This window comes from Epinephelus lanceolatus, chromosome 16, assembly GCF_041903045.1.
Source record: "Epinephelus lanceolatus isolate andai-2023 chromosome 16, ASM4190304v1, whole genome shotgun sequence".
NCBI lineage: Eukaryota > Metazoa > Chordata > Actinopteri > Perciformes > Serranidae > Epinephelus > Epinephelus lanceolatus.
The window spans coordinates 13,845,270-13,871,014 of NC_135749.1; the positions used below are offsets into that span (position 1 = coordinate 13,845,270).

Below are 25,745 nucleotides of genomic sequence, written 5' to 3' on the forward strand. Positions count from 1 at the left end.
CCCTGTGTATTTTCATTCTCCTCTGTTCATTTAAATCCAGTATTTAGGCACAGTTGCAGATGAGATTAGGCGACACCACTATGACAGGATTCCCACAATCATGGGATTTCAAGATCTTGTTTTCCAGGCTTGGAAATGTCATGGAATTTGTGCAGTGAAATTGTTACCGTAATTTTCTGTGGATAACCTTAAATGTATTATCAAAACGGCAAATTCACTTTCTGTGGCTGTTGACGCAACAGGGTGCTAGCATGCGTCGACAGTATGATTTATTGTGTCTCATGATCCTAGGCCCCACTACTTTTAAACTGCACTGCATTTTTGAGATGGTGCAATTCACATGGGCAGCCCAGGGTGTTCAGTTGGTGCCAATGTGCATGTTTTAAATGCTCTGAAAGTAGAGTGTAGTAGTTTGACAGAAAGGGGGGGGGGGGGGTTTTATCCAAACAAATTAAGCAACAGGTTAAAAAATGAAGATGGTTTTAGGTAATGATGTCATACAATTTTATTACACATTTGAAGTTTCATTCAAAAACCGCAATAGAAGCCACAATTGGTACAACCCTTATTGAAAGTCCTGACTGTTGGCTTTAATTTGAGGGTGTTTATATTAGGGCTGCAATGATTAGTCGACTAATAGATGACTAATCGACTACTAAAATAATTGGTGACTATTTTAGTAGTTGACTAATCGGTTTGAGTCATTTTTGATAGAAAAGTACTGTAAAAGTACCCCAAAATACTCTTATTGCAGCTTCTTACGTTCAAATATCGGCAGCTTTGCACTAGGGATGCACCGATCCGATATCTGGATCGAATATCGGCCCCGATATCAAAATGGATGGATCGGGTATCGGAAAATGTAACCTACACCTGAGGCAATCCTTTCCCTTTAAATCTATTGCGATGCGAGCTATGTCATACGTCATGGAGCGAAGGAGAGAATCTGCTGTGTGGAGGTATTTCACACTATTTCAACTACTGTTGCACAATTGTTAATTTTTGTTGAAAATGAATAGTTCATCATTGTGTTAATCTGTTTCATTTTGTTTCATTTTATCTTTGGAAAGAACTGTGTAGTCATCAATGCCTGATGCCTCTTAGTCTTTTCTGTTCTACATGTAAAGGTATATAGCTTTTTAGGTCAACCATAGTATCGGATTGTTAACGGGTATCGGGTGATACTCAAAGCCACAGCATCGAGATCGGTATCGAAACTGAAAAAGCTGGATTGGTGCATCTCTACTTTACACTCTCCCATGATGGTGAACTACAACTCTTTGGCTTGAGTACGAAACAAGACATTAGATGACATAATTTTGGGGTTTGGGAGAGACAGACCTACATTTTTCAACATTTTAACACATTTTTCGATAAAATGATTAGTCGACTAATCGAAGAAATAATCGACAGATTAGTCGACAATGAAAATAATCGTTTAACTAATTTATATTCATATCAGGCAAAACAACTAGGAAATTGTAGCCTTAGTGTTGTCCCACTGCACTGTCCTATTTTTTTTTTTTTTAAAGTCTCAAATCTCTTTTCTTCCACTGATGGATCTCTCTTTGTGGAGCAAAGCCAGCCAGGGTTGGAAATCAGCACCAGCCACGAGCCAAATGCTGATAAAACATGCAAATGACTGCTTCATTTGCTTCACTCACCAGCCAAAAAAAATAATTGAGTGTCTGGGTGATGTAGGAATCTGCCAGCCACAGTGGGAGGTGGACAGAGAAGTTGATTTCCAACCTTGGAGCCAACCCAGCTCAATTTGAAGCCCTGAGCAGGACAGACAAGTGAGTGATGAGTGTGTGTTCTTATAGGCGAGGGGATCATTTTCCCTGCTGGTGTTTAAATTACCTTACATACCTAATAAATGGAGTGTTATGTAACAGTGCTGCTGTGGTCAAACACTCATGTTGTCCTGATGATGGTACCTAAAGTAAGATTTTGCTTGTACGTATAAATAAACTTGTAATCTAGGGAATTAGTATTTTTGAAAATGTGTTTTTATGCATGACAGTCACCTTTTTGATTGAATATGTGATCTTCCATTTTTAATTCATTTCCAATATTGCAGGATGCTTGGTCCATCCAAACAATGCCAACGTGCCAACTATAGTGCAAAGACAGCATCTCTTTTCTAGCTTCTTTAACCTTGTGTCCTATTGTCCATAAATATCTGCACACCCTTGCAGTCCATGTTTGAGCCATCAAATGTTCATTCGTGCTGTCGTGACTTCCCCAAACAGCCTTCACGTCTTCCTCTGCGCTCTTCCTACTGGGTCAGCGATGACGACAACCCCCCATGAAGCCAGACCTTAAAGATAAAACACAGGTGTGCATTTATTATTTCAAAAGACATTCACAAGTGATGTTACACCTACAAGTGCAGAGAGGTCTTACAGGCAGCAAATACAAGCTGTGCCACTGTCCCAATAGAGGTAGTTCCACCTTGTCGCATCACTCTCCGGGCTGCACTGAACACATAAGCTCCGGACAGGACCAAACCTCCGCCGGAGATGAGCCGACAGCTCCAGCAGCTCCTAAACATCTGGTCGGGTTTTGACACGGGGGTGCCTGTTCCTCCTGGGACTGTTGACATTGTACCACAGCGTGTGTGCTAATGCTAACGCCAATGCCAATGTACTTCCTGGTTAAAAACGCACGAAGACGTCAGACAAACATGAAAATAAATAAGACCCCGCTTCTCAAATACGTCCTCATGTGTTTAAACAATTAGTCCACATGAGGAAGGAAGTTACTACCAAAAGTTTGTCTCAGGTTCTGCTCATGCCGGGCTGTAGAAAGGTCAGACTTGTGAACTACTTCCGGGGTATTCAGCATTGTTTCCTGTGTTGTCCTTTCAAAATAAAAGTTTGTTTATGTCTTGCTGCACGGTTGCCGCTAGTTCTGTGAATAAGCTGTCTTCTGTTAGTCGTTCAGGGCGTGTACACAAGTATTTGGAAATGTAACCTATGGACCTGCTGCAAAAACTACGATCGTGTAGATCCAGATTAGTGAATTAAACACAACTAATCGCAGGAGGGGTTGCTGAGTCAGGAGTAGGTCTTCTGACCTCTGTTATGGTGTAACTAGTCCATATGGGAAACATCGGTTCCTGTCTCTCAGGGAAGAAACAATGTTTTTGTTCATTGTCGTTTTTGTCAGTCGCTTTTTTACTTCGGCTTTTGGTCAATCAGAGCCCGTTGTGGACTTCTCTTATGTTGCTGCTGTGTATGAGCATAACTTAATCCTGAACCCGGAGCCCCATGTCCCCCTGTCCCGCTCCGCAGCCCTGCAGCATATGCAGAAAAACCTGGATGTCTACGAGGAGCAGGCAGCCCGGGCTGCTCAGCAGGTATGGTCAGGTTAGGTGAGAGTTGTAAATGTTTATTTGACAAATAAATAATTGTGGTTATTGCTAATTTCATAAATAACTCTCCTCTGTTAAGTCATTATCAGTATTCCTCAGAATTATATGCTTAAAGGTAAGGGGTAAAAAAGCTTTCATAATGAACTTCAGTTGGCTTTAAAGGAGGGAGACTCAAAGCCAAACTTTGTCCTGCATGTTACAGATTTTCTTGACGATATTTTTGGCTGAACCTGTAAAACTTAACATGATTGTTAATTGTTAACTCTCTATTTTTTAGTTCTTGGACCCTTTATGTAAAGTCTCAGATGTCACCAAGGTCATAGGTTTGGTTTCCACATTGGAGGGGGCCCATATGAAACAGGGGGATTTGGGTTCTCTGTTAGAATATTTTGAGCATTAATGCTTTTATGTCTTTACTGGGCGGGGGGGGGGGGGGGGGGGGGGGGGGGGGGGGGGAGGGGATTGCTCATTCTAAATATTGAGGGAGACATGTAAGTAAAATTTACAAGAAAGAAATCATCGAGACAAAGTGACGATGTGAGTCATGTCGTGAAAAGTGTTGAGCAAAACTATTTGTCACACACACGAGAATGAAAGGAGAACAGCTCTGGCACATACAAGTTACCTCAAACGCTTGAATGCTGCATGTCTCCTGCATGTCTCCTGCATCTCCTCTGAAATAACAACATGGCACCACAACAGCAGCAATCAAAGTTCTTAATGATGTCATCAGTGCTCTGGATGATAAACAGCACTGTGTGTCCCTCTTTACTGACCTGTCAAAGGCCTTTGACACAGTTGACCGTGACATTATGAAACAAAGATTAGTCAACATAGGTTTATCTGACATGGCAGTGGGTTGGTTCAGTAACTACCTCTCAGATAAAGCACAATGTATGCAAATTGAGGGTATGACATCTGATAAGCTGAGTATCCACAACGGGGTGCCACAGGGCTCAGTTCTTGGACCTCTCCTCTTTGCTATTTATATAAATAACATTGGTAATGGTGTAGAAAATGCTAAATTTCGCATTTATGCAGATGACACAATAATGTACTCTTGTGCGTCAACATTAGAAAAGGCTTTTGAAAAACTTCAGAGTGCTTTTACTAGTTTACAAGTGCAGCTGTGTCAGCTAAAACTTGTCTTGAATGCAGACAAGACCAAGCTGATGGTATTTACCAGGTCAAAGAAAGAGCCCCAATCTTTACCTCAGATTACCACAATGCAGGACAAATCAATAGAACGAGTATCATTCTATAATCTTAATTTTGATTTTCATATTGAGTCCCTGGTAAAAAAAAAAAAAAAAGCTCAGACTTAAATTAGGCTTTTATTTTCGCAATAAATCATGTTTTTCTTTTGAGGTGAGGTGACAAACTGCAAATCACTAACTCACCACTGTATTCTTTATCACAAAGTGGGATGGCCATCCCTTACTTTACGTAGGCTGAGTCACTGGTTTGTTTTTATTTATAAGGCAATATTGAAACAGGTTCCAAGCTATTTATGTACATACATTGTCCAGCAGACAAACACAAGTTACTGTCTACGCTCACAAAAGTTGTTTTTACTGAGTGTAAAAAAGACTCGTAGCTACTGAGTTTGGTAAAAAGACGTTTCAGTTTGCAGCCCCTATGGCGTGGAATGAGCTCCAGAAGGACTTGAAATTACAGGAACTCATCTCTTTAAGTGCTTTTAAAACAATAGTTAAAGGTAGAGCAGGTGCTGAAATATGCAACTGCCTCTCCTCATAGCCTAGCACACATCATTTGTTGTTGTTTTTTTTATATTGTTTATATATTTTATACAGTACACTTGCCTGTAAAATGTTGTAACTGTGTGCATCTGTAATGATTTAATGTGTGTCTGTAACTTCTGCTGCCTTCTTGGCCAGGTCCCTCTTGAAAAAGAGATTCTTAATCTCAGTGAGGCAAACCTGGATAAATAAAGGTTAAATAAAATAAATAAAAAAATAAGCCTATGGACGTCTCTGCTGTTGTTACTTGCTATGCTGTGCACAATATTTAACACTTGCCCACACTCAGATCATAACCAGAGACCACTGAATTTAAGATTCAAGAACTATTTGATTTCTGACATAAGTCGCTAAAAAAAGCCCAGTCAGGATATTATTAATGTGATGGCAGGGTGCTCATGAGGGTGGGCATATATTACTGCAAACGAATCAGTGTTCCCAAGTTAACTTGGTAACCAGGAGTGCTTGTTTTTCTCTTTGTTCTCACATAAAGAAGCACATTTAATGTCACACACTTCATGACTACAGTAGAGTAATGGAGCTTGTCTCATCTCTGTACTCTGTCCTCATCTTCCCTCAATCAGGGAGCCCAGATCCTGGTGTTTCCAGAAGACGGTATTCAGGGTTTCAACTACAGCCGTTCGTCCATCTCTGGCTACTTAGAAACCATTCCTGACCCCCAGCAGGAGAGCTGGAACCCCTGCACAGAGCCGGGCAGATACAACAACACTGAGGTGCACAATCACACTTCTAGATTTAAAGTTGTTATTGAACAGGCACTCTGACATGTGATATACTGACATGAAGACACCACTATGCTGCTCAGAGCCTTCACTCATGCAACACCAGTCTGTGAATTCTACAGGTTCTCCAGCGGTTGAGCTGTATGGCCCGTCGTTACAACCTCTATGTGGTGGCCAACATGCCTGACCTGCAGCCCTGCCCCCTGAAGACTGACCCCTCCTCCTCCTGTCCCCCTGATGGACACTGGCAGTTCAACACCAACGTGGTTTTCAGGTGCAGTGTAGACCTTAAAATAGAAATAGTGTAACTGAAATCCAGCAGGTGCACCTATACATCATTTCCAAGTAAACTCTTTTTTTTTACAGCTCAGATGGCCTGCTGGTGGCGCGCTACCATAAATACAACCTCTACTTTGAGGAAGCCTTTGACACACCGCCTCAACCTGAGATCATAACGTTTGATACACCTTTTGCTGGAAGCTTTGGCCTCATGATCTGCTTTGACATCCTGTTCCATGATCCCACAATTGTCCTGGTGGAGAAGGTAAAAAACAGCCGCTCAAATTCTGTACCCAGTTCTACATTCCTGTGTTTAGTCTCCTCTTGTCCTGACATTGGCCTCTCCTTTAGGATGTGCGTCAGCTGATCTACCCCACAGCCTGGATGAACCAGCTCCCCCTATTGGACACAATCCAGTTCCAGCGGGCATTCAGCTTGGGTGCTAATGTCACCTTACTAGCAGCCAACATCCGTAGTGACCGACTGATCATGACAGGAAGTGGCATCTACACCCCCTTCTCTGCCACTTACCACCACGCCCAGAAAGGAGAGCCAGAGGAGGGCAGGCTGCTGGTGGCCAGGGTGCCTGTGTTAGACCCACTGTGGGTGGGGCGGAGTGGAACCACAGGGGAGGGTGTAGTTAGTAGTCAGTCCACATCATCGACACCTACAGACTCTGGATACTGTTACCAAGACAGCTGTTTTAATTCTCCTCCTCCTGAAACAGCTCCATCAGTTCCTCCCTCCTCCACCACCTTTATCTCATCCATGATGTACGACCCATTCACATTTGTCCTCTTAAACCAGACAGAGGGTGAAGTGAATGTGTGTAATGGCACCTTTTGCTGTCACCTGCAGTACCGGCGCTTACCGCAGGGTGGCAGTGAAGAGCTCTACGCATTAGGAGCATTTGCTGGAACACACACTGTGAACGGACGCTATGCCCTGCAGGTATGAATGACAATAAGTTTGAATATTTTCAAGCTGCTTTTTGAGACTCTTGTCACATGTGTCATATCTGTGTTGCAGGTGTGTGCACTGGTCCGCTGTGCAGGGTTGGACATCAGTTCCTGTGGACAGGAAGTAGAAGAGGCTGAATCTAAAATGGACTTCATGTTGGAGGGGAAGTTTGGGACCAGATATGTGTACCCATCAGTCTTAGCTAGCAAGCTGGTTCTGGAGCAGCCTGAGCATCTGGAAAGAGCTGCAGATGGCACAGTGACCATGAGACACTCGAACATGACTGGTGGGCTGCTCACTGCCTGTCTGTACGGACGAATGTATCACCTTGACAATGAGTGAACTGCTTAGGAATAGATGGGTGTGGCAGGAGAAAAATGACAAATACATTTTAAAAACTGATTTATCAAAATAAGACGGGTTGAGTTGTCATACATTTGTCTTTTGTCATATACACTACTTACGTGTGTGAGTGAAAGCGCCAATGTCTTCTATGATAGCTCAAAGAACTCTGAATAAAACGGCAATCTGTCCAGGCAGTCCAGTTGGTCTGTGTCATTCCTTCCTCACATGTAGATCGCAGTAGCCCAGAATGCAAAAAGGCAAAGGAGTACGCCCTCTCTCACCAGGAGATGGAAGCTTTATGAGCTGAAATAGAGAAGCTTAAATAATTGATGCGGGCTCCACCTACCTTGCTTACCCCTCAGGCAGTTGCCCGGGATTCACATTAGCATGGGCATGATGTAATGTTATCAGGGACTTCAAATTCACCTCAAAGTTTCAAGGCTGTGAAGGCGTGTTTAGCCCAAGGAAGGATTTAAAAGACTTGGACATACTTTGAGGGTTCTCGGACAACTGCAGACTTGCACCTGTCAGGTGGACGTGCACACAGTTCCCTATATATTACAACTGAAGGTCCACAAATGTGTTCAACACATGCACATTTCCCAATCTGCACTTCACTGAATTGGTGGCCGTTATGCACCAAATTGTTGTTCATCAACTGCCAAAAAAAAAACATTGGAAAGAAAATGGTGACATCAGGACGGCAAGAAGAGCTCCTGTGATTGGTGTTTTTCGCTGAACAACAAGCAAACTGCAAAAAGAGACAATACAGTGTGCAACCACTGAATGAGAGTAGGACCAGGGATGGCGATTACAGTACAATGGTGCAACACGTGAGAAGCATTGATGAGGAATATGCACAGTCAGCATCACAAATTTTGGGCTGCACATGGACCTCCACTGAGCAGGGGGAGGGATCCTGCCCACTGTGGGTGACACTGTGTGCAGCCCTGGCTAAGGCTAAGGTTGGGGTATTGCGGTGTTTCAAATGGCTCTTGCACTCCCACATTTTCAAGTTCCAGCGTTTTGAAGTTAGTCATTGTACCAGAAGTGTGGCTACATACTGGGCGGCAGTCAGGGGGATGGCACTAACAGAGATCTGTGTGGCAGTTTCCTGGACAGCATCTTGCACTTTATCAAGGTTTTATGATTCTGTGAACTCCTGAATGACTGCCAGTCAGAATCTCTTGGGGCAAGGAGACTGTCAGAGGCTGAATGTATGCTACCACATGGTATTCATAGCTTACACGTCACATATGTGAGATCTCGACATGGGTGGAGCACTATGAGACATGTCATTTTGTTTACAGCCGTTGGCAGTCATCCAGGAACTCAGAACCACGGTTATACCTGCGTAACTTCTGAAAAGTGTCTGAAAATAAGACAAAACTACCTCTGTGAATGTGGACCCAGATTATACAGTAAACACAACACTATCTCACAAGAGGAGATTCTTATTAACTTTAAACCAACAAAAATCTGCTAAGCTGACTCTGTTTACCTCAGCCTAAAGTAGAACCATCAAGGTTTTATTGGGTAGTGTGAACAGGTCTGTCTGGTTTACAACATTTGTGTCTGTCGGGGAGACTGGAGCAATGTTTTTGGTTGTTGTCGTCAGTTTTTCTTTAATGTCGGCCGTTGGTCAAACAGAACCCATCGTGGACTCTTCTTATGTTGCTGCTGTGTATGAGCACAACTTAATCCTGAACCCGGAGCCTCTTGTCGCCCTGTCCCGTACCGCTGCCCTGCAGCATATGCAGAAAAACCTGGATATCTACGAGGAGCAGGCAGCTCAGGCTGCTCAGCAGGTACGGTCAGGTCAGGAGAGAGTTATAGATGTTCAGTTTTTCAGTCAAAAAAATAATCTTGCTTATTGCTCACCATGGTGACACTGACAGTTAAATTTGTTACAGATTAGAAACTTCCTGCATGTCACAGTTGTTGTTAGTTTATGACTTAAACTTTTACTGTTGTGGTCCTTTAAGTAAAGTCTCAGGTGTCACTTGTTCCAAATTGCAGAATATATAAAAGTTACTACAGCTTGGATCATAACCAGGGACCACTAACTGTTTATGTTTGATCAGTGGCACAACCAAATTAGGGATGGGTGGAATTAATGTATCACAGCTTATGACGACAGAGGAATGATTAAGCTTGTCTCATCTATGTACTCTGTTCTCATCTTCCCTTGATCAGGGAGCCCACATCCTGGTGTTTCCAGAAGACGGTATTCATGGTTTCAACTACAGCCGTTCGTCCATCTCTGGCTACTTAGAAACCATTCCTGACCCCCAGCAGGAGAGCTGGAACCCCTGCACAGAGCCGGGCAGATACACCAACACTGAGGTGCACAATCACACTTCTAGATTTAAAGTTGTTATTGAACAGGCACTCTGACATGTGATATACTGACATGAAGACACAACTATGCTGCTCAGGGCCTTCACACATACAGCACCATTTTGTGAATATCAGTCACATTTGAGTGTGGTTGTGTTAAACAGGTTCTCCAGCGGTTGAGCTGTATGGCCCGTCGTTACAACCTCTATGTGGTGGCCAACATGCCTGACCTGCAGCCCTGCCCCTTGAAGACTGACCCCTCCTCCTCCTGTCCCCCTGACGGACACTGGCAGTTCAACACCAACGTGGTTTTCAGGTGCAGTGTAGACCTTAAAATAGAAATAATGAAACTGAAGTCAGGCAAGAACACCAATAAATTTCCTAGTCTGTGTGAACTGTTCACAGAATCTTTTTTTTTACAGCTCAGATGGCCTGCTGGTGGCACGCTACCATAAATACAACCTCTACTTTGAGGAATCCTTCGACACACCGCCTCAACCTGAGATCATAACGTTTGATACACCTTTTGCTGGAAAATTTGGCCTCATGACCTGCTTTGACATCCTGTTCCATGATCCCACAATTGCCCTGGTGGAGAAGGTAAAAAATTCTGTACCCAGTTCTACATTCCTGTGTTTGGTCTTCTCTTGTCCTGACATTGGCCTCTCCTTTTAGGCTGTGCGTCAGCTGATCTTTCCTACAGCCTGGATGAATGCACTCCCCCTACTGGACTCTGTCCAATTCCAGCAGGCGTTCAGCTTGGGTGCCAATGTCACCCTGCTAGCGGCCAACCTGCGTAACAACCACTTGAATATAACAGGAAGTGGCATCTACACCCCCTTCTCTGCCACTTACTACCACGCTCAGAAAGGAGAGCCAGAGGAGGGCAGGCTGCTGGTGGCCAAGGTGCCAGTGTTAGACCCACTGTGGGTGGGGCGGAGTGGAACCACAGGGGAGGGTGTAGTTAGTAGTCAGTCCACATCATTTGCACCTACAGACTCTGGATACTGTTACCAAGAGAGCTGTTTTGATTCTCCTCCTCCTGAAACTGCCTCATCAGTTCCTCCCTCCTCATCCACCTTCATCTCATCAATGATGTACGATCCATTTACATTTGTCCTCTTAAACCAGACAGAGGGTGAAGTGAAGGTGTGTGTTGGCACATTTTGTTGTCACCTGCAGTACCGGAGGTTTCCACATGGCAGCAGTGAAGAGCTCTACGCATTAGGTTTGTTTGCTGGAACACACAAACGCTACGCCCTGCAGGTATGAATGACAATAAGTTTGAATATTTTAAAGCTGCTTTTTGAGACTCTTGTCACATGTATCATATCTGTGTTGCAGGTGTGTGCACTGGTCCGCTGTGCAGGGTTGGACATCAGTTCCTGTGGACAGGGAGTGGAAGAGGCTGAATCTAAAATGGACTTCATGTTGGAGGGGAAGTTTGGGACCAGATATGTGTACCCATCAGTCTTAGCTAGCAAGCTGGTCCTGGAGCAGCCTGAGCATCTGGAAAGAGCTGCAGATGGCACAGTGACCATGAGACACTCGAACATGACTGGTGGGCTGCTCACTGCCTGTCTGTACGGACGAATGTATCACCTAGACAATGAGTGAACTGCTTAGAAATAGATGGGTGTGTCAGAGGAACAATGGCAAATACGTTTTTAATACTTATTTATAAAATCACATATAAGTGTGTGTGTGGTTGACAGTGTCTTCTATGATAGCTCAAAGAACTCTGAATAAAAACACAATCTGTCCAGGCAGTACAGTTGTTCTGTTTTATTCCTTCCTGACTGCCTGCATCAGCTTTATGAGCTTCACTTACCTCACTAACCCTTTAGGCAGTTGCCTGGGATTCACATGAGGATGGGGATGATGTAATGTCATGAAGGCCTTCAAATTCATTTCTAAGTTTCAAGGCTGTGAAGATGCATTTAGCCTCAAGGAGGATCCATCCCTTTAAGGGCTATAACATACAGTCTATACATACTTTTGGCTTGGACAACCTCAGACATGACATGCATGCGCTTCAGTTCATACTACAATTGACCCTTCACTAAGTCCGGCCCCCATGTACAGACTGGCCAATCATAACATAGCATTGGGCCTTCCCAGACCAGGGTCCAACAACTACACAGCTATGCTCCATTATCTCTGATCATCATTTCAGATTTCCTTCATTTTCAGGCTTTCAAGAACCAGTTATGGGTTCTTGAGGCAAATTTGTTCCTCATGCAGAGAGGCATCTCTGTGCAAAGTTTCATGTCTCTACGACATACGGGGTATGAGATATGTCCATTCAAAGTTTGCAATTTCAATCGGTTGCTATAGCGCCCCCTTTGGCCAATTGATGTAATATTGCTTCATTCGCATCCTCCCATGACCCTCTACCACTGTGCCAAATTTCACATGGATTGACCAAGTCAGTGAGGAGAAAAACGTGGAACAGACACACACAGACACACACAGACAGAGTTTTCGTCATTATATAGTAAGATATAGTAAGATAACAGTGAAAAAACAGACCGACCCTGCTGTACAGTAACCAGGGAAGGGAAGCAGGGAAACTTTGCTGATATTCAACCAGCTGTGTGTCATCGCAGTGTGTGCAGGTGAACGTTGTTTGATTTCCCCCGGCGATCCCTGTCGGACTGGCGGCGGAGGTCCGGGTGCTGGCAGCATCAGGGGGGCAAAGCCAAACACTGTTCATCTGCACACACTGCGATGCCACACAGCTGGTTCAATATCAGTGAAGATTCACTTTATATTCATTATCTTCTGTGGCGATCAGCAGTGATGTGGTGGTTCACTTTGACACTCTACACAGAAATATATTGGAGTAAAAGTAAACATTACATTTTATTTAGGAAATGTAGTGGAGTGAAGGTGACAGTTGACAGAAATATAAAAACTCAAGTAAAATACAGATTACAAAGTATCATTACTTTGTTACATGACACCACTGCTGTGAATGTGTACCTAGATGTATAGAGTAAACATGACACAACTTCACAAGTAGAGCTTCTTATTGACTTTAAACTAAACAAATCAGTTAAGTCAACCCTGTTTACCTCAGCTGGTCTATTGTTTAACATTTACTGGTCTGTCTGGTTTATAACATTAGTGTCAGTCAGGGAAGACGGGAGCAATGTTTTTGGTTGTTGTTGCCAGTTTTTCTTTAATGTTGGCCGTTGGTCAAACAAAACCCATCATGGATTCCTCGTACGTTGCTGCTGTGTATGAGCACAACGTAATCCTGAACCCGGAGTCTCATGTGACCGTGTCCCGCCAGGCTGCCCTGCAGCATATGCAGAAAAACCTGGATATCTACGAGAAGCAGGCAGCCCGAGCCGCTCAGCAGGTATGGTCAGGTTAGAAGAGAGAGTTATAGATATTTATTTTTTCAGCCAAATAAAAAAATGTTGATTGCTTACTTCAGTTAGAGTGACAGTCGAACTTGTTACAGTATTAGAGACTCCCAGCATGTCACAGTTTTTGTTAATAATTCTGTATTTTCTATGTTATATTCAACCCCATAGTTATGCATCTTAAGGAGACAAAATTGGTTTACAACAAGGGTTATTTTTTGGGGGAGCTTTCCTAAAAAAAAAATCTGCACACTGGCTGTATGTTCTCAGTCCGTTCTTTCTTAAGTTCCTTATCAGTGAACTATTAAGGCTCCTGAGTGGCTGGCTAGCCTGTCACTATTGTGGGGCTCTGTCCATCAGCAGGTATGTCCTCAGTACGTCTCTGAATCTGAGTCATTCAGTTCATTGTCCACAGTGACAGAGAACAGCAGACACTCTGGTCTGCAGTGGAAGGCTTGGTCAGGCCTCAGAAAAGGAAGGGCCCATCCATACATTGTCATCCACTTATCTAGGGCTTGGAGCAGGGCAGCAGGCTGAGCAAAGTACTCTGGACATCCCAATCCCCAGCAATGCTTTCCAGCTCCTGTTGGACCCTAATGCATTCTCAGGCCAGATGAGATATATGATCCTACCAGCGCGTTCTGGGTTTGCCTCAGGGACTCCTACATGTCGGATGCTCATTCGACACCTCTGGCTGGAGACTTGTAGAGTAATGTAGCTTGTCTCATGTCTATACTCTGTCCTCATCTTCCCTTGGTCAGGGAGCCCAGATCCTGGTGTTTCCAGAAGAAGGTATTCGGGGTTTCGAATTCAGCCGTTCATCCATCTCTGGCTACTTAGAAACCATTCCTGACCCCCAGCAGGAGAGCTGGAACCCCTGCACAGAGCCGGGCAGATACAACAACACTGAGGTGCACAATCGTATTTCAAGATTTAAAGTTGTTATTGAACAGGCATTCTGACATGATATACTGACATGAAGACACCACTAGACTGCTCAGAGCCTTCACTCATACATCAGTCTGGGAATTTTACAGGTTCTCCAGCGGTTGAGCTGTATGGCCCGTCGTTACAACCTCTATGTGGTGGCCAACGTGGCCGACCTGCAGCCCTGCCCCCTGAAGACTGACCCCTCCTCCTCCTGTCCCCCTGATGGACACTGGCAGTTCAACACCGATGTGGTTTTCAGGTGCAGTGTAGACCTTAAATTAGAAATAATGAAACTGAGGTCAGGCAAGAACACCAATAAATAATTTCCTAGTTTGTGTGAACTGTTCACAGAATCTTTTTTCTTACAGCTCAGATGGCCTGCTGGTGGCACGTTACCATAAATACCACCTCTTCTTTGAGGAAGCCTTCGACACACCGCCTCAACCTGAGATCATAACGTTTGATACACCTTTTGCTGGAAAATTTGGCCTCATGATCTGCTTTGACATCCTGTTCCATGATCCCACAATTGCCCTGGTGGAGAAGGTAAAAAACAGCCGCTCAAATTCTGTTTTCAACTCTACATTCCTGTGTTTGGTCTTCTCTTGTCCTGACATTGGCCTCTCGTTTTAGGGTGTGCGTCAACTGGTTTTCCCCACAGCCTGGTTGAATGCACTCCCCCTACTGGACTCTGTCCAATTCCAGCGGGCATTCAGCTTGGGTGCCAATGTCACCCTGCTAGCGGCCAACCTGCGTAACAACCGAATGAACATGAGAGGAAGTGGCATCTACACCCCCTTCTCTGCCACTTACTACCACGCCCAGAAAGGAGAGCCAGAGGAGGGCAGGCTGCTGGTGGCCAGGGTGCCAGTGTTAGACCCACTGTGGGTGGGGTGGAGTGGAATCACAGGGGAGGGGGTAGTTAGTAGTCAGTCCACATCATCTGCACCTACAGACTCTGGAAACTGTCACCAAGAGAGCTGTGTTGATCCTCCTCCTCCTGAAACAGCTCCATCAGTTCCTCCCTCCTCCGCCACCTTCATCTCATCCATGCTGGGTGACCCATTTACGTTTGTCCTCTTAAACGAGACACAGGGTGAAGTGAACGTGTGTAATGGCACATTTTGCTGTCACCTGCAGTACCGGAGGTTTCCACAGGGTGGCAGTGAAGAGATCTACGCATTTGGAGCATTTGCTGGGACTCACACACTGTTTGGTCACTGGGCCCTGCAGGTATGAATAACAATAAGTTTGAATATTTTAAAGCTGCTTTTTGAGACTCTTGTCACATGTATCATATCTGTGTTGCAGGTGTGTGCACTGGTCCGCTGTGCAGGGTTGGACATCAGTTCCTGTGGACAGGGAGTGGAAGAGGCTGAATCTAAAATGGACTTCATGTTGGAAGGGAAGTTTGGGACCAGATATGTGTACCCATCAGTCTTAGCTAGCAAGCTGGTCCTGGAGCAGCCTGAGAATCTGGAAAGAGCTGCAGATGGCACAGTGACCATGAGACACTCGAACATGACTGGTGGGCTGCTCACTGCCTGTCTGTACGGACGAATGTATCACCTTGACAATGAGTGAACTTCTTTGGAATAGATGGGTGTGGCAGGAGAACAATGTCAAATACTTTTTAAAAAATGATTCATAAAACCACATATATATGTGTGAATGACAGCTGCCAATGTTTTCTATGATAGCTCAAAGAACTCTGAATAAAAACACAATCTGTCCAGGCAGTACAGTGGTTCTGTTTTATTCCTTCCTCACATGTTGATCGTAGTAGCCCAGAATGCAAAAAAGCGAAGGAGTGAGCTCTCTCTATCCAGCAAATGGAAGCTTATGAGCTTAAAGCATTGATGTGGGCTCCACTTACCTCACTAACCCTGTAGGTAGTTGCCTGAGATTCGTGTGAGGATGATGTAATGTCATCAGGGCCATCAAGGGAACTCATTTCTAAGTTTCAAGGCTGTTAAGACAGCAGGCTGAGCAAAGCACTCCGGACATCCCTCTCCCCAACAATGCTTTCCAGCTCCTTCTGGGGGACCCCGAAGGCGTTCCCGGGTGAGACGAGATCTATAATCCAACCAGTGTGTTCTGGGTTTGGGCTGGGGCCTCCTACCTGTTGGATGTTCCTTCAACACCTCTGACTGGAGGCAACCAGGAAGCATCCTAATCAGATGCCAGATCCACCTCAACTGGCCGTTTTTGGCATAAAAGAGCAGCAGCTCTACTCCATGCGCCTTCAGGATGTCTGCGCTTCTCACCCTATCTCTGAGGCTGAGACCAATCAACATTCAGAGGAAACTCGTTTCGGCTGCTTGTATCCACAATCTCATTCTTTCAGTGACTACCCAAAGCTCATGACAAAGACAAGATGAACTGATAAATCAAGGGCTCCATCATCACAACCGACTGGGCATTGCCATCACTGCTCACGCCGCACCAATCTGCCTGTCCATCCCGTGTTCAATTGTGCCCTTGAGGTCAGGAACAGTGCCTGTGGAGTGGCAGACAGGGATGGTGGTTTACATTTTATAAAAATGGGACAGGTGGATGTGCTCAAATTATCGGGGAATCACACTGCTCAGCCTCCCTGGGAGAGTTTTTTCCAGGGTGCCGGAAAGGAGGCTCCAAATAGCTGTCAAACCTCAGATTCAGGAGGAGCAAAGTGGATTCTATTCTGGCCATGAAACAGTGGTTCTGATGGCTTTATTAACTGTAACCTCCAGCATGCACTGGGGCGGCTTACAGCTGAATCTGAAGCAGTCAATGTGAGAGTCAACACACTTAATCTTAGGCCATATTTTTCTGCTGAAAATTGGTGGATCTCTCTCTCTGGGTTGGGAGTGAGTTACCACCCTAAGTGAAGGAGTTAAACTAAGTCGGGGTCTTGTTCATGAGTGAGGGTAAAATAAGCAGAATTCCAGATATGGGGTATTATACCAGTGGAGACTGAAATATAAAATATGTGTCTAATGATCTAAGTAAAATGCAAATCCTTTTTCTAAACTGCATCATCATTCAAACTGTGTGTGTACCTCAGAAGATGGGTGCATGACAGCCACCCATCCACACAGAAATTTTGTAATCCTATCAACACGCAAATAACGCGCACAGATACAAGTGGATGCAGCCAGAATAATATCAGAATTTAGTTTAATGTCCCTCCCTGAAGCCAGAGTAGAAAAATAAGTCCCTCCCCACCAGTGCCTAAAAATTTATTTGCTGTACCTCCCTCGTTTCTCCCCTTCTTATAACAAACAGAACAAACAATCCCCAACATTAACAGGTCTGTTGGGTTTACAACATTTGTGTCCACACTGAAAGACTGGAACAATGTTTTGGGTTGTTGTTGTGAGTTTTTTTTTAATGTCAGTCATTGCTCATACTGGACCTGTCATGAATTCCTCCTATGTTGCTGCTGTGTATGAGCACAACGTAATCCTGAACCCGGACCCTCGTGTCCCCCTGTCCCGCACTGCAGCCCTGCAGCATATGCAGAAAAACCTGGATATCTACAAGGAGCAGGCAGCCCGGGCTGCTCAGCAGGTATGGTCACGTTCAGAGTTATTTATTATTTAGTTTTTTTACTGCTCATTTCTGTGAGACAGACAAACTTATGACAGTATAATCCTCAATTTCACAACTCCTGTTAATTTTTAACTCAAACTCTTCATTGGACTGATCCTTGGACCCCTTTGGCAGAAGTCTCAGACACCACTGCTGTTGTCACTTGCCATCAATTGCACAATATTTAACAGTAAACTGAGCTTGAATCATAATCACAGACCACTAAATTTAGGAATCAGTTACTGTTTGATAAGTGACATTGTTACGTGCCAGACAAGGAAGCCAGGACCCAGTTGCAGAGTTAAGTTCAAAAAACAGTTTATTTACAAAGTAGCAACAAAAAAATCAGTTCACAGAAAAAATACGAGCAAACAAAGTATCAACCAAAACTCTTTCTGAGGGAAAAGTAACAACAGAAAAGTCTAAACTGAAAATCACCATTAACATGGGAAAAAGAGCAAGAACAAAAGTGCAACAAATAGAGTGACAAGGCGCAAAAACTCACTAAACCTGGAGACCAAACACTGGAGCATAAACACGTGGCGGGAGGCAGGAGATCACTGAGAGCACGAGCGTGATACTAGAGCAAAGAGAATAATCCAGCACTGGAGACAAAGAGAGTGTGGCTTAAGAAGCCGGCTAATTAGGCAGAACGAGCTGCAGGTGTGCCGGGAACCTAGTGCTCCCGGAGATCGCCCCGCCCCTCGGCACTCACTCTGCAGGGAGAGTTCTCCCTAACGCTGCTCTGGTTTCCCGCCACACGCGTCTGACATGGCGGAACTGGGCTTGGACGGAGGGAACTGCTGCGTCGGATTCTTGGCTCGGAAACAAGGGGGGCTGGTAGCCGGTGTTGATCATGAAGGGCGACAAGCCGGTGAGCTGACGAGGGAGTTGTGGGCGTATTCCACCCAGGGTAGGTGTATGGCCCAGAAGGACGGGAGGCAACACAGCGCAGGGAGGACTCCAGGCTCTGGTTAGCCCGTTCAGTCTGCCCACTGGACTGTGGGTGATAGCCGGAAGAGAGGCTTAGGTGGTTCCCAGGGCCCAACAGAAAGCCTTCCACACCTGCGAGGTGAACTGAGGTCCGCGGTCCGACACGATGTCCTGGGGGATTCCACGCAACCTGAAGACGTGTGACTAACAAGTTAGCGGTTTCCAAGGCAGTGGGGAGTTTAGGGAGGGGGACAAAATGTACCGCCTTGGAAAAACGGTCAACCACCGTAAGTATGGTGTCCTTACCTTCGGAGGGGGGCAGTCCGGTAACGAAGTCCACTGCAATGTGTGACCAGGGACGTGGAGGGATGGGCAAGGGTTGCAGGAGCCCCGCCGGGGATCGGTGCGAGGACTTGCTGCGCGCGCACACTGTGCACGCAGCGATGAAGATCCGGACGTCAGAAGCCATGGACAGCCACCAGAAACGCTGCTGGATGAGGGCCAGAGTGCAGTGGACCCCCGGATGGCAGGCTATCTTGGACGTATGCCCCCAGGAGAGCACTGATGACCTGGCAGACTGTGGCACGAACAACCGACCCGGTGGACATCCGTCAGGAACCGTCTGTCCCTGAAGGGCTTCCTGAACTTCCTGTTCGACCCGCCAGTGGACCTCCCCCAGCACACACTCGGGATCCAGGATGGTCTCCTTAGAGGGCTCCCTCCCCTCCAGGGCGAACTGACGGGAGAGTGCATCCAGCTTGATGTTCCGAGACCCAGGGCGGTAGGTGATCGTGAACTGGAACCTGCTCAGGAACAGGGCCCAGCGGGCCTGCCGTGAGTTCAGGCGGCGGGCAGTGCGGAGGTAGGCAAGGTTTTTGTGATCCTTCCATACAATGAAGGGTTGAGCAGCCCCCTCCAGCCAGTGTCACCATTCCTGCAATGCCAGCACCACCGCCAGGAGTTCTCGGTTCCCCACGTCGTAGTTGCGTTCAGCGGGAGTGAGGCGGCGTGAGAAGAAGGCGCAGGGGTGGAGCTTGTTGTCTGAGGGTAGGCGTTGGGAGAGGACAGCCCCGACCCCAGAGTCCGAGGTATCAACCTCGACCATGAACTGCCGCTCAGGATCTGGGTGCACAAGAACAGGGGCATTAACAAACACGTTCTTAAGTTTCTCAAAAGCAGACTGTTCAACAGGAGACCAGGCAAAACTGAGTTTGGATGACGTGAGGCGAGTGAGTGGGGCCGCCAGGCGGCTGTAGTTCCTTACGAATCTGCGGTAGAAATTTGCAAACCCCAGGAAGCGCTGCAGCTGCTTGTGGGTGGTGGGAGCCGGCCAGTCCTTCACGGCCTCCACCTTGGAGGGATCCGCCCACAGCTGCCCCCTCGACCACAAAACCCAGAAAACTTAGATGGTACATGAAATACACACTTTTCTGCTTTGACATACAACTTGTTTTCTAACAATCTTTTCAAAACATCTCGTACATGGGACACGTGTTCTTCCATAGAGCTTGAGAAAATCAGGATATCGTCCAAGTACACAAAAACAGTTTTGTTGAGCAGATCTCGTAGTACATCGTTAACCAGGCATTGGAAAACGGTAGGAGCGTTTGTGAGTCCGAAAGGCATGACTAGGTATTCAAAGTGACCTAAGTGGGTGTTAAATGCTGTTTTCCATTCATCCCCTTCTCTAATCCTGATGAGGTGATAGGCGTTTCTGAGATCCAGTTTGGAGAAGACGCAGGCAGTGTGTAGGGGGCTGAAGGCGGAGTCAATCACGGGGAGTGGATACTTGTTTTTGACTGTGATTTCGTTTAGACCAGTGTAATCTATGCATGGACGCAGGGATTTGTCTCTCTTTTCTACAAAGAAAAAACCGGCCCCCACGGGAGAGGAGGAGGGGCAAATGAGGCCGGCTGCCACAGACTCTGTAATGTATTTTTCCATGGCCTCACGCTCGGGTTTGGACAGATGAAAGTCTTTTGGTGGGGAGAGAGGCACCAGGAAGCAAATCTATGGCGCAGTCGTAAGGTCTATGGGGGGCAGTGAGGAGGCGGAGGTTTTGCTAAAAAACTTGTTGTAGGTCATGGTAGTCAGGGGGTACATTAGATAGATCAATTACCTCAAGTGCTGGGGATGGGTCTGTAGGTCTGGCTGGCAGGGTGGAGTGGAGGCAGTGGGCGTGGCAGTGGACACTCCAGTTAAGGATGGTGGCAGTGGACCAATCGACGTGGGGGTTGTGAAGCTTGAGCCAAGGGATTCCCAGAATGACAGGTCAGAGGTGATGAGATAACATACAGTTCTAGGTGCTCATGATGGTTGCTGGAGTGTACTAATTTCAGTGGTTCAGTTTTATGTGTAACCAGTTCTAATAGCTGGCCGTGAATGGCGTGTACCTCCTTGGGGGAGGATAGTTCATATATGGGAATGTCATGAGTCTTCGCAAAGTTACTATCAATCTATCGTCGGCACCGGAGTCCACCAGCACCTGGACCGGAACCGAGTGTTTGAGTCCGTGAATCATACCTGGCACTTGGATTCTCGAGGCAGAGGAGGAAGAGATGCGGCTCACCAGAGTCCCCCCTTCTACTGGTGAGCCTTGTCTTTTGGCACCTCTAGGCAGCGGGAGACGAAGTGGCCCCCTTGGCCGCAGTAGAGACACAGCTTGTCTCACATCCTGCGTTGTCTCTGCCAGGGTGAGGCGGGCCCGTCCCAGTTGCATGGGCTCGTCGGCAGGTGGCGGTCGTGGCTCGTGAGCGTAGTAGGTGGTGTCAGGAAGTCCCGGGGTGGAGTCTGGTGAGCTGGGTTGGGTGCCGGAGGGAAGCCATCTCTTCTTCTCTTCTTCATTTCCTGATATTCCCTAGCCCTTTCTCTTATCCTATTATCAAGGCAGATGGCTAGATCAATAAGGGAGTTGAGTGAATTACACTCCTCCCGAACCGCCAGTTCGTCCTTTAATTCCCCTGCCAACCCCTTAAGAAAAATGGCATGAAGAGCCAAATCCCCCCACCCACTCTCAGCCGCTAAAACGCAGAAATTTACAGCATATTCTGACACTGAAAGGCAACCCTGTTGCAGATCAAGTAACTGGCTTACAGCCTGTCTACCCTTTACCGGGTGATCGAAAACTTGTTTCATCTCATCTGTGAATTGGTGGTAATCATTGATTAGCTCGTGCTGTGGTGAGGAGATAGCTAAGGACCAAGCTGCTGCCTGTCTGATGAGCAAACTCATAACAAAGGCTACTTTAGCTTGAGGAGTGGCATAAGTGTGGGGTTGTTGATTAAATACTAAATTACACTGGTGTAGAAATTGTGAGCAGGTCCCTAAATATCCGGAATACTTGGCTGGTATGGGGATATATGGCTCGCGAGCTTGAGGTACTGGGCCGGTCGGCTGGTCGTCGGCTGGGTGGTGAGCGGCGGAACCAGGAGAGGGAGCGAGTCGGTCTTTCAGTGCTGCCATCTGACCGCCCAGTTGAGAGACGCTGGTGGCGAGCTGCTGCAGGTGTTCCATCACCTGCCTCAGGGACGACTCATGTTGATTCACCATGGCAGCTTGTGATGAGAGTACACATTTCGAACTGTCCGACTCTGCTGGGTCCATGCTGGCTGGATTATTCTGTTACGTGCCAGACAAGGAAGCCAAGACCCAGTTGCAGAGTTAAGTTCAAGAAACAGTTTATTTACAAAGTAGCAACAAAAAATCAGTTCACAGAAAAAATACGAGCAAACAAAGTATCAACCAAAACTCTTTCTGAGGGAAAAGTAACAACAGAAAAGTCTAAACTGAAAATCACCATTAACATGGGAAAAAGAGCAAGAACAAAAGTGCAACAAATAGAGTGACAAGGCACAAAAACTCACTAAACCTGGAGACCAAACACTGGAGCATAAACACGTGGCTGGAGGCAGGAGATCACTGAGAGCACGAGCGTGATACTAGAGCAAAAAGAATAATCCAGCACTGGAGACAAAGAGAGTGTGGCTTAAGAAGCCGGCTAATTAGGCAGAACAAGCTGCAGGTGTGCCGGGAGCCCAGTGCTCCCGGAGATCGCCCCGCCCCTCGGCACTCACTCTGCAGGGAGAGGGAGAGAAGGATCATATAGCAGCAAACACAATTGCACAGAAAATCAGGACCACAACACATATGTCAGTAAAAAACACAGTCAGGATATTAGCAGTAAAGTAATCCATCCCAAGCTTGTGATGGCAGGGTGCTTATGAGGGTGGGCATATATTACTGCAAATGAATCAGTGTTCCCAAGTTAACTTGGTAACCAGGAGTGCTTGTTGTTCTCTTTGTTCTCACATAAAGAAGCACATTTAATGTCACACACTTCATGACTACAGTAGAGTAATGCAGCTTGTCTCATCTCTGTACTCTGTCCTCATCTTCCCTCGATCAGGGAGCCCAGATCCTGGTGTTTCCAGAAGACGGTATTTATGGTTTCAACTTCAGCCGTTCGTCCATCTCTGGCTACTTAGAAACCATTCCTGACCCCCAGCAGGAGAGCTGGAACCCCTGCACAGAGCCAGGCAGATACAACAACACTGAGGTGCACAATCACACTTCTAGATTTAAAGTTGTTATTGAACAGGGACTCTGACATGTGATATACTGACATGAAGACACCACTATGCTGCTCAGAGCCTTCACACATGCAACACCAGTCTGTGAATTCTACAGGTTCTCCAGCAGTTGAGCTGTATGGCCCTGCATAACAACCTCTATGTGGTGGCCAACATGGCCGACCTGCAGCCCTGCCCCCTGAAGACTGACCCCTCCTCCTCCTGTCCCCCTGATGGACACTGGCAGTTCAACACCGACGTGGTTTTCAGGTGCAGTGTAGACCTTAAAATAGAAATAGTGTAGCTGAAGTCAGGCAAAAACACCACTAAATAATTCCCTAGTCTGTCTGAACTGTTCACAGAACCTTTCGTCTTACAGCTCAGATGGCCTGCTTGTGGCGCGCTACCATAAATACAACCTCTTCATTGGGGAACCCTTTGACACACCGCCTCAACCTGAGATCATAACATTTGAGACACCTTTTGCTGGAAAATTTGGCCTCATGATCTGTTTTGACATCCTGTTCCATGATCCCACAATTGCCCTGGTGGAGAAGGTTAAAAACAGCCGCTCAAATTCTGTTTTCAACAATACATTCCTGTGTTTGGTCTTCTCTTGTCCTGACATTGGCCTCTCCTTTTAGGGTGTGCATCAGTTGATCTACCCCACAGCCTGGTTGAATGCACTCCCCCTACTGGACTCTGTCCAATTCCAGCGGGCGTTCAGCTTGGGTGCCAATGTCACCCTGCTAGCGGCCAACCTGCGTAACAACCGACGGGACATGAGAGGAAGTGGCATCTACACCCCCTTCTCTGCCACTTACTACCACGCCCAGAAAGGAGAGCCAGAGGAGGGCAGGCTGCTAGTGGCCAGGGTGCCAGTGTTAGACCCACTGTGGGTGGGGCGGAGTGGAACCACAGGGGAGGGGGTAGTTAATAGTCAGTCCACATCATCTGCACCTACAGACTCTGGGAACTGTCACCAAGAGAGCTGTGTTGATCCTCCTCCTCCTGAAACAGCTCCATCAGTTCCTCCCGCCTCCGCCACCTTCATCTCATCAATGCTGGGTGACCCATTTACGTTTGTCCTCTTAAACGAGACACAGGGTGAAGTGAACGTCTGTAATGGCACGTTTTGCTGTCACCTGCAGTACCGGAGGTTTCCACAGGGTGGCAGTGAAGAGCTCTACGCATTAGGCGCATTTGCTGGAACACACACACTGTTTGGTCACTGGGCCCTGCAGGTATGAATGACAATCAATTTGAATAATTTAATACTGCTTTTTGAGACTCTTGACACTTGTATCATATCTGTGTTGCAGGTGTGTGCACTGGTCCGCTGTGCAGGGCTGGACATCAGTTCCTGTGGACAGGGAGTGGAAGAGGCTGAATCTAAAATGGACCTCATGTTGGAGGGGAAGTTTGGGACCAGATATGTGTACCCATCAGTCTTAGCTAGCAAGCTGGTCCTGGAGCAGCCTGAGCATCTGGAAAGAGCTGCAGATGGCACAGTGACCATGAGACACTCGAACATGACTGGTGGGCTGCTCACTGCCTGTCTGTATGGACGAATGTATCACCTTGACAATGAATGAACTGCTTAGGAATAGATGGTTGTGTCAGAGGAACAATGACAAATACATTTTTAGAACTGATTTATAAAACCACATATATATGTGTGAATGACAGCTGCCAATGTTTTCTATGATAGCTCAAAGAACTCTGAATAAAAACACAATCTGTCCAGGCAGTACAGTGGTTCTGTTTTATTCCTTCCTCACATATAGATCGTAGTAGCCCAGAATGCAAAAAAGCGAAGGAGGGAGCTCTCTCTAACCAGCACATGGAAGCTTATGAGTTTAAAGTATTGATGTGGGCTCCACTTACCTCACTAATCCTGTAGGTAGTTGCCTGGGATTGTTGTGAGGATGATGTAATGTCATCAGGGCCATCAAGGGAACTCATTTCTAAATGTCAAGGCTGTGAAGACAGCAGGCTGAGCAAAGTACTCTGGACATCCCTCTTCCCAGCAACACTTTCCAGCTCCTCCTGGGGGACCCCGAAGGCGTTCCCGAGTGAGACGAGATCGATAATCCAACCAGTGTGTTCTGGGTTTGGGCTGGGGCCTCCTACGTGTTGGATGTTCCTTCAACACCTCTGACTGGAGGCGCCCAGGAAGCATCCTAATCAGATGCCAGATCCACCTCAACTGGCCCTTTTTGGCATAAAAGAGAAGCAGCTCTACTCCATGCGCTTTCAGGATGTCTGCGCTTCTCACCCTGTCTTGAAAGTGAAGGAGTTAAACTAACTCGGGGTCTTGTTCATGAGTGAGGGTAAAATAAGCAGAATTCCAGATATGAGGTATTATACCAGTGGAGACTGAAATATAAAATATGTGTCTTATTTATTTGCTCAGTGATAAATGTGGTGGAACGCTGATAATGATCTAAGCAAAATGCAAATCCTTTTTCTAAACTGCATCATCATTCAAACTGTGAGTGTACCTCAGCAGAAGATGGGTGCATGACAGCCACCCATCCACACAGAGAGTTTGTATTTCTATC

General features: G+C 46.4%; 4 protein-coding genes across 4 annotated transcripts; all 4 read left to right on the forward strand.

The window, feature by feature from the left end:
• Positions 1 to 2,898: 2,898 nt before the first annotated feature.
• LOC117264124 (biotinidase-like) lies at positions 2,899 to 7,657 on the forward strand. Its single transcript, XM_033637954.2, has 6 exons — positions 2,899 to 3,361; positions 5,721 to 5,870; positions 6,002 to 6,153; positions 6,246 to 6,423; positions 6,510 to 7,109; positions 7,188 to 7,657. Exons 1-6 carry the CDS (start codon positions 3,143 to 3,145, stop codon positions 7,458 to 7,460), a joined length of 1,572 nt encoding a protein of 523 aa, XP_033493845.2. The 5' UTR covers positions 2,899 to 3,142; the 3' UTR covers positions 7,461 to 7,657.
• A 1,339-nt stretch (positions 7,658 to 8,996) lies between these two features.
• On the forward strand, positions 8,997 to 11,572 carry LOC144458273 (biotinidase-like). The gene is made up of 6 exons (XM_033637958.2): positions 8,997 to 9,271; positions 9,660 to 9,809; positions 9,968 to 10,119; positions 10,226 to 10,403; positions 10,479 to 11,069; positions 11,148 to 11,572. The coding sequence occupies exons 1-6, from the start codon at positions 9,059 to 9,061 to the stop codon at positions 11,418 to 11,420; spliced, it is 1,557 nt and encodes a 518-aa protein (XP_033493849.2). The 5' UTR covers positions 8,997 to 9,058; the 3' UTR covers positions 11,421 to 11,572.
• Positions 11,573 to 12,974: 1,402 nt separating this feature from the next.
• LOC117264125 (biotinidase-like) lies at positions 12,975 to 15,846 on the forward strand. Its single transcript, XM_033637955.2, has 6 exons — positions 12,975 to 13,170; positions 13,939 to 14,088; positions 14,215 to 14,366; positions 14,476 to 14,653; positions 14,741 to 15,340; positions 15,419 to 15,846. Exons 1-6 carry the CDS (start codon positions 12,991 to 12,993, stop codon positions 15,689 to 15,691), a joined length of 1,533 nt encoding a protein of 510 aa, XP_033493846.2. The 5' UTR covers positions 12,975 to 12,990; the 3' UTR covers positions 15,692 to 15,846.
• A 1,511-nt stretch (positions 15,847 to 17,357) lies between these two features.
• On the forward strand, positions 17,358 to 24,931 carry LOC117264126 (biotinidase-like). The gene is made up of 6 exons (XM_078175577.1): positions 17,358 to 17,659; positions 23,019 to 23,168; positions 23,300 to 23,451; positions 23,561 to 23,738; positions 23,826 to 24,425; positions 24,504 to 24,931. The coding sequence occupies exons 1-6, from the start codon at positions 17,447 to 17,449 to the stop codon at positions 24,774 to 24,776; spliced, it is 1,566 nt and encodes a 521-aa protein (XP_078031703.1). The 5' UTR covers positions 17,358 to 17,446; the 3' UTR covers positions 24,777 to 24,931.
• Positions 24,932 to 25,745: the final 814 nt, after the last annotated feature.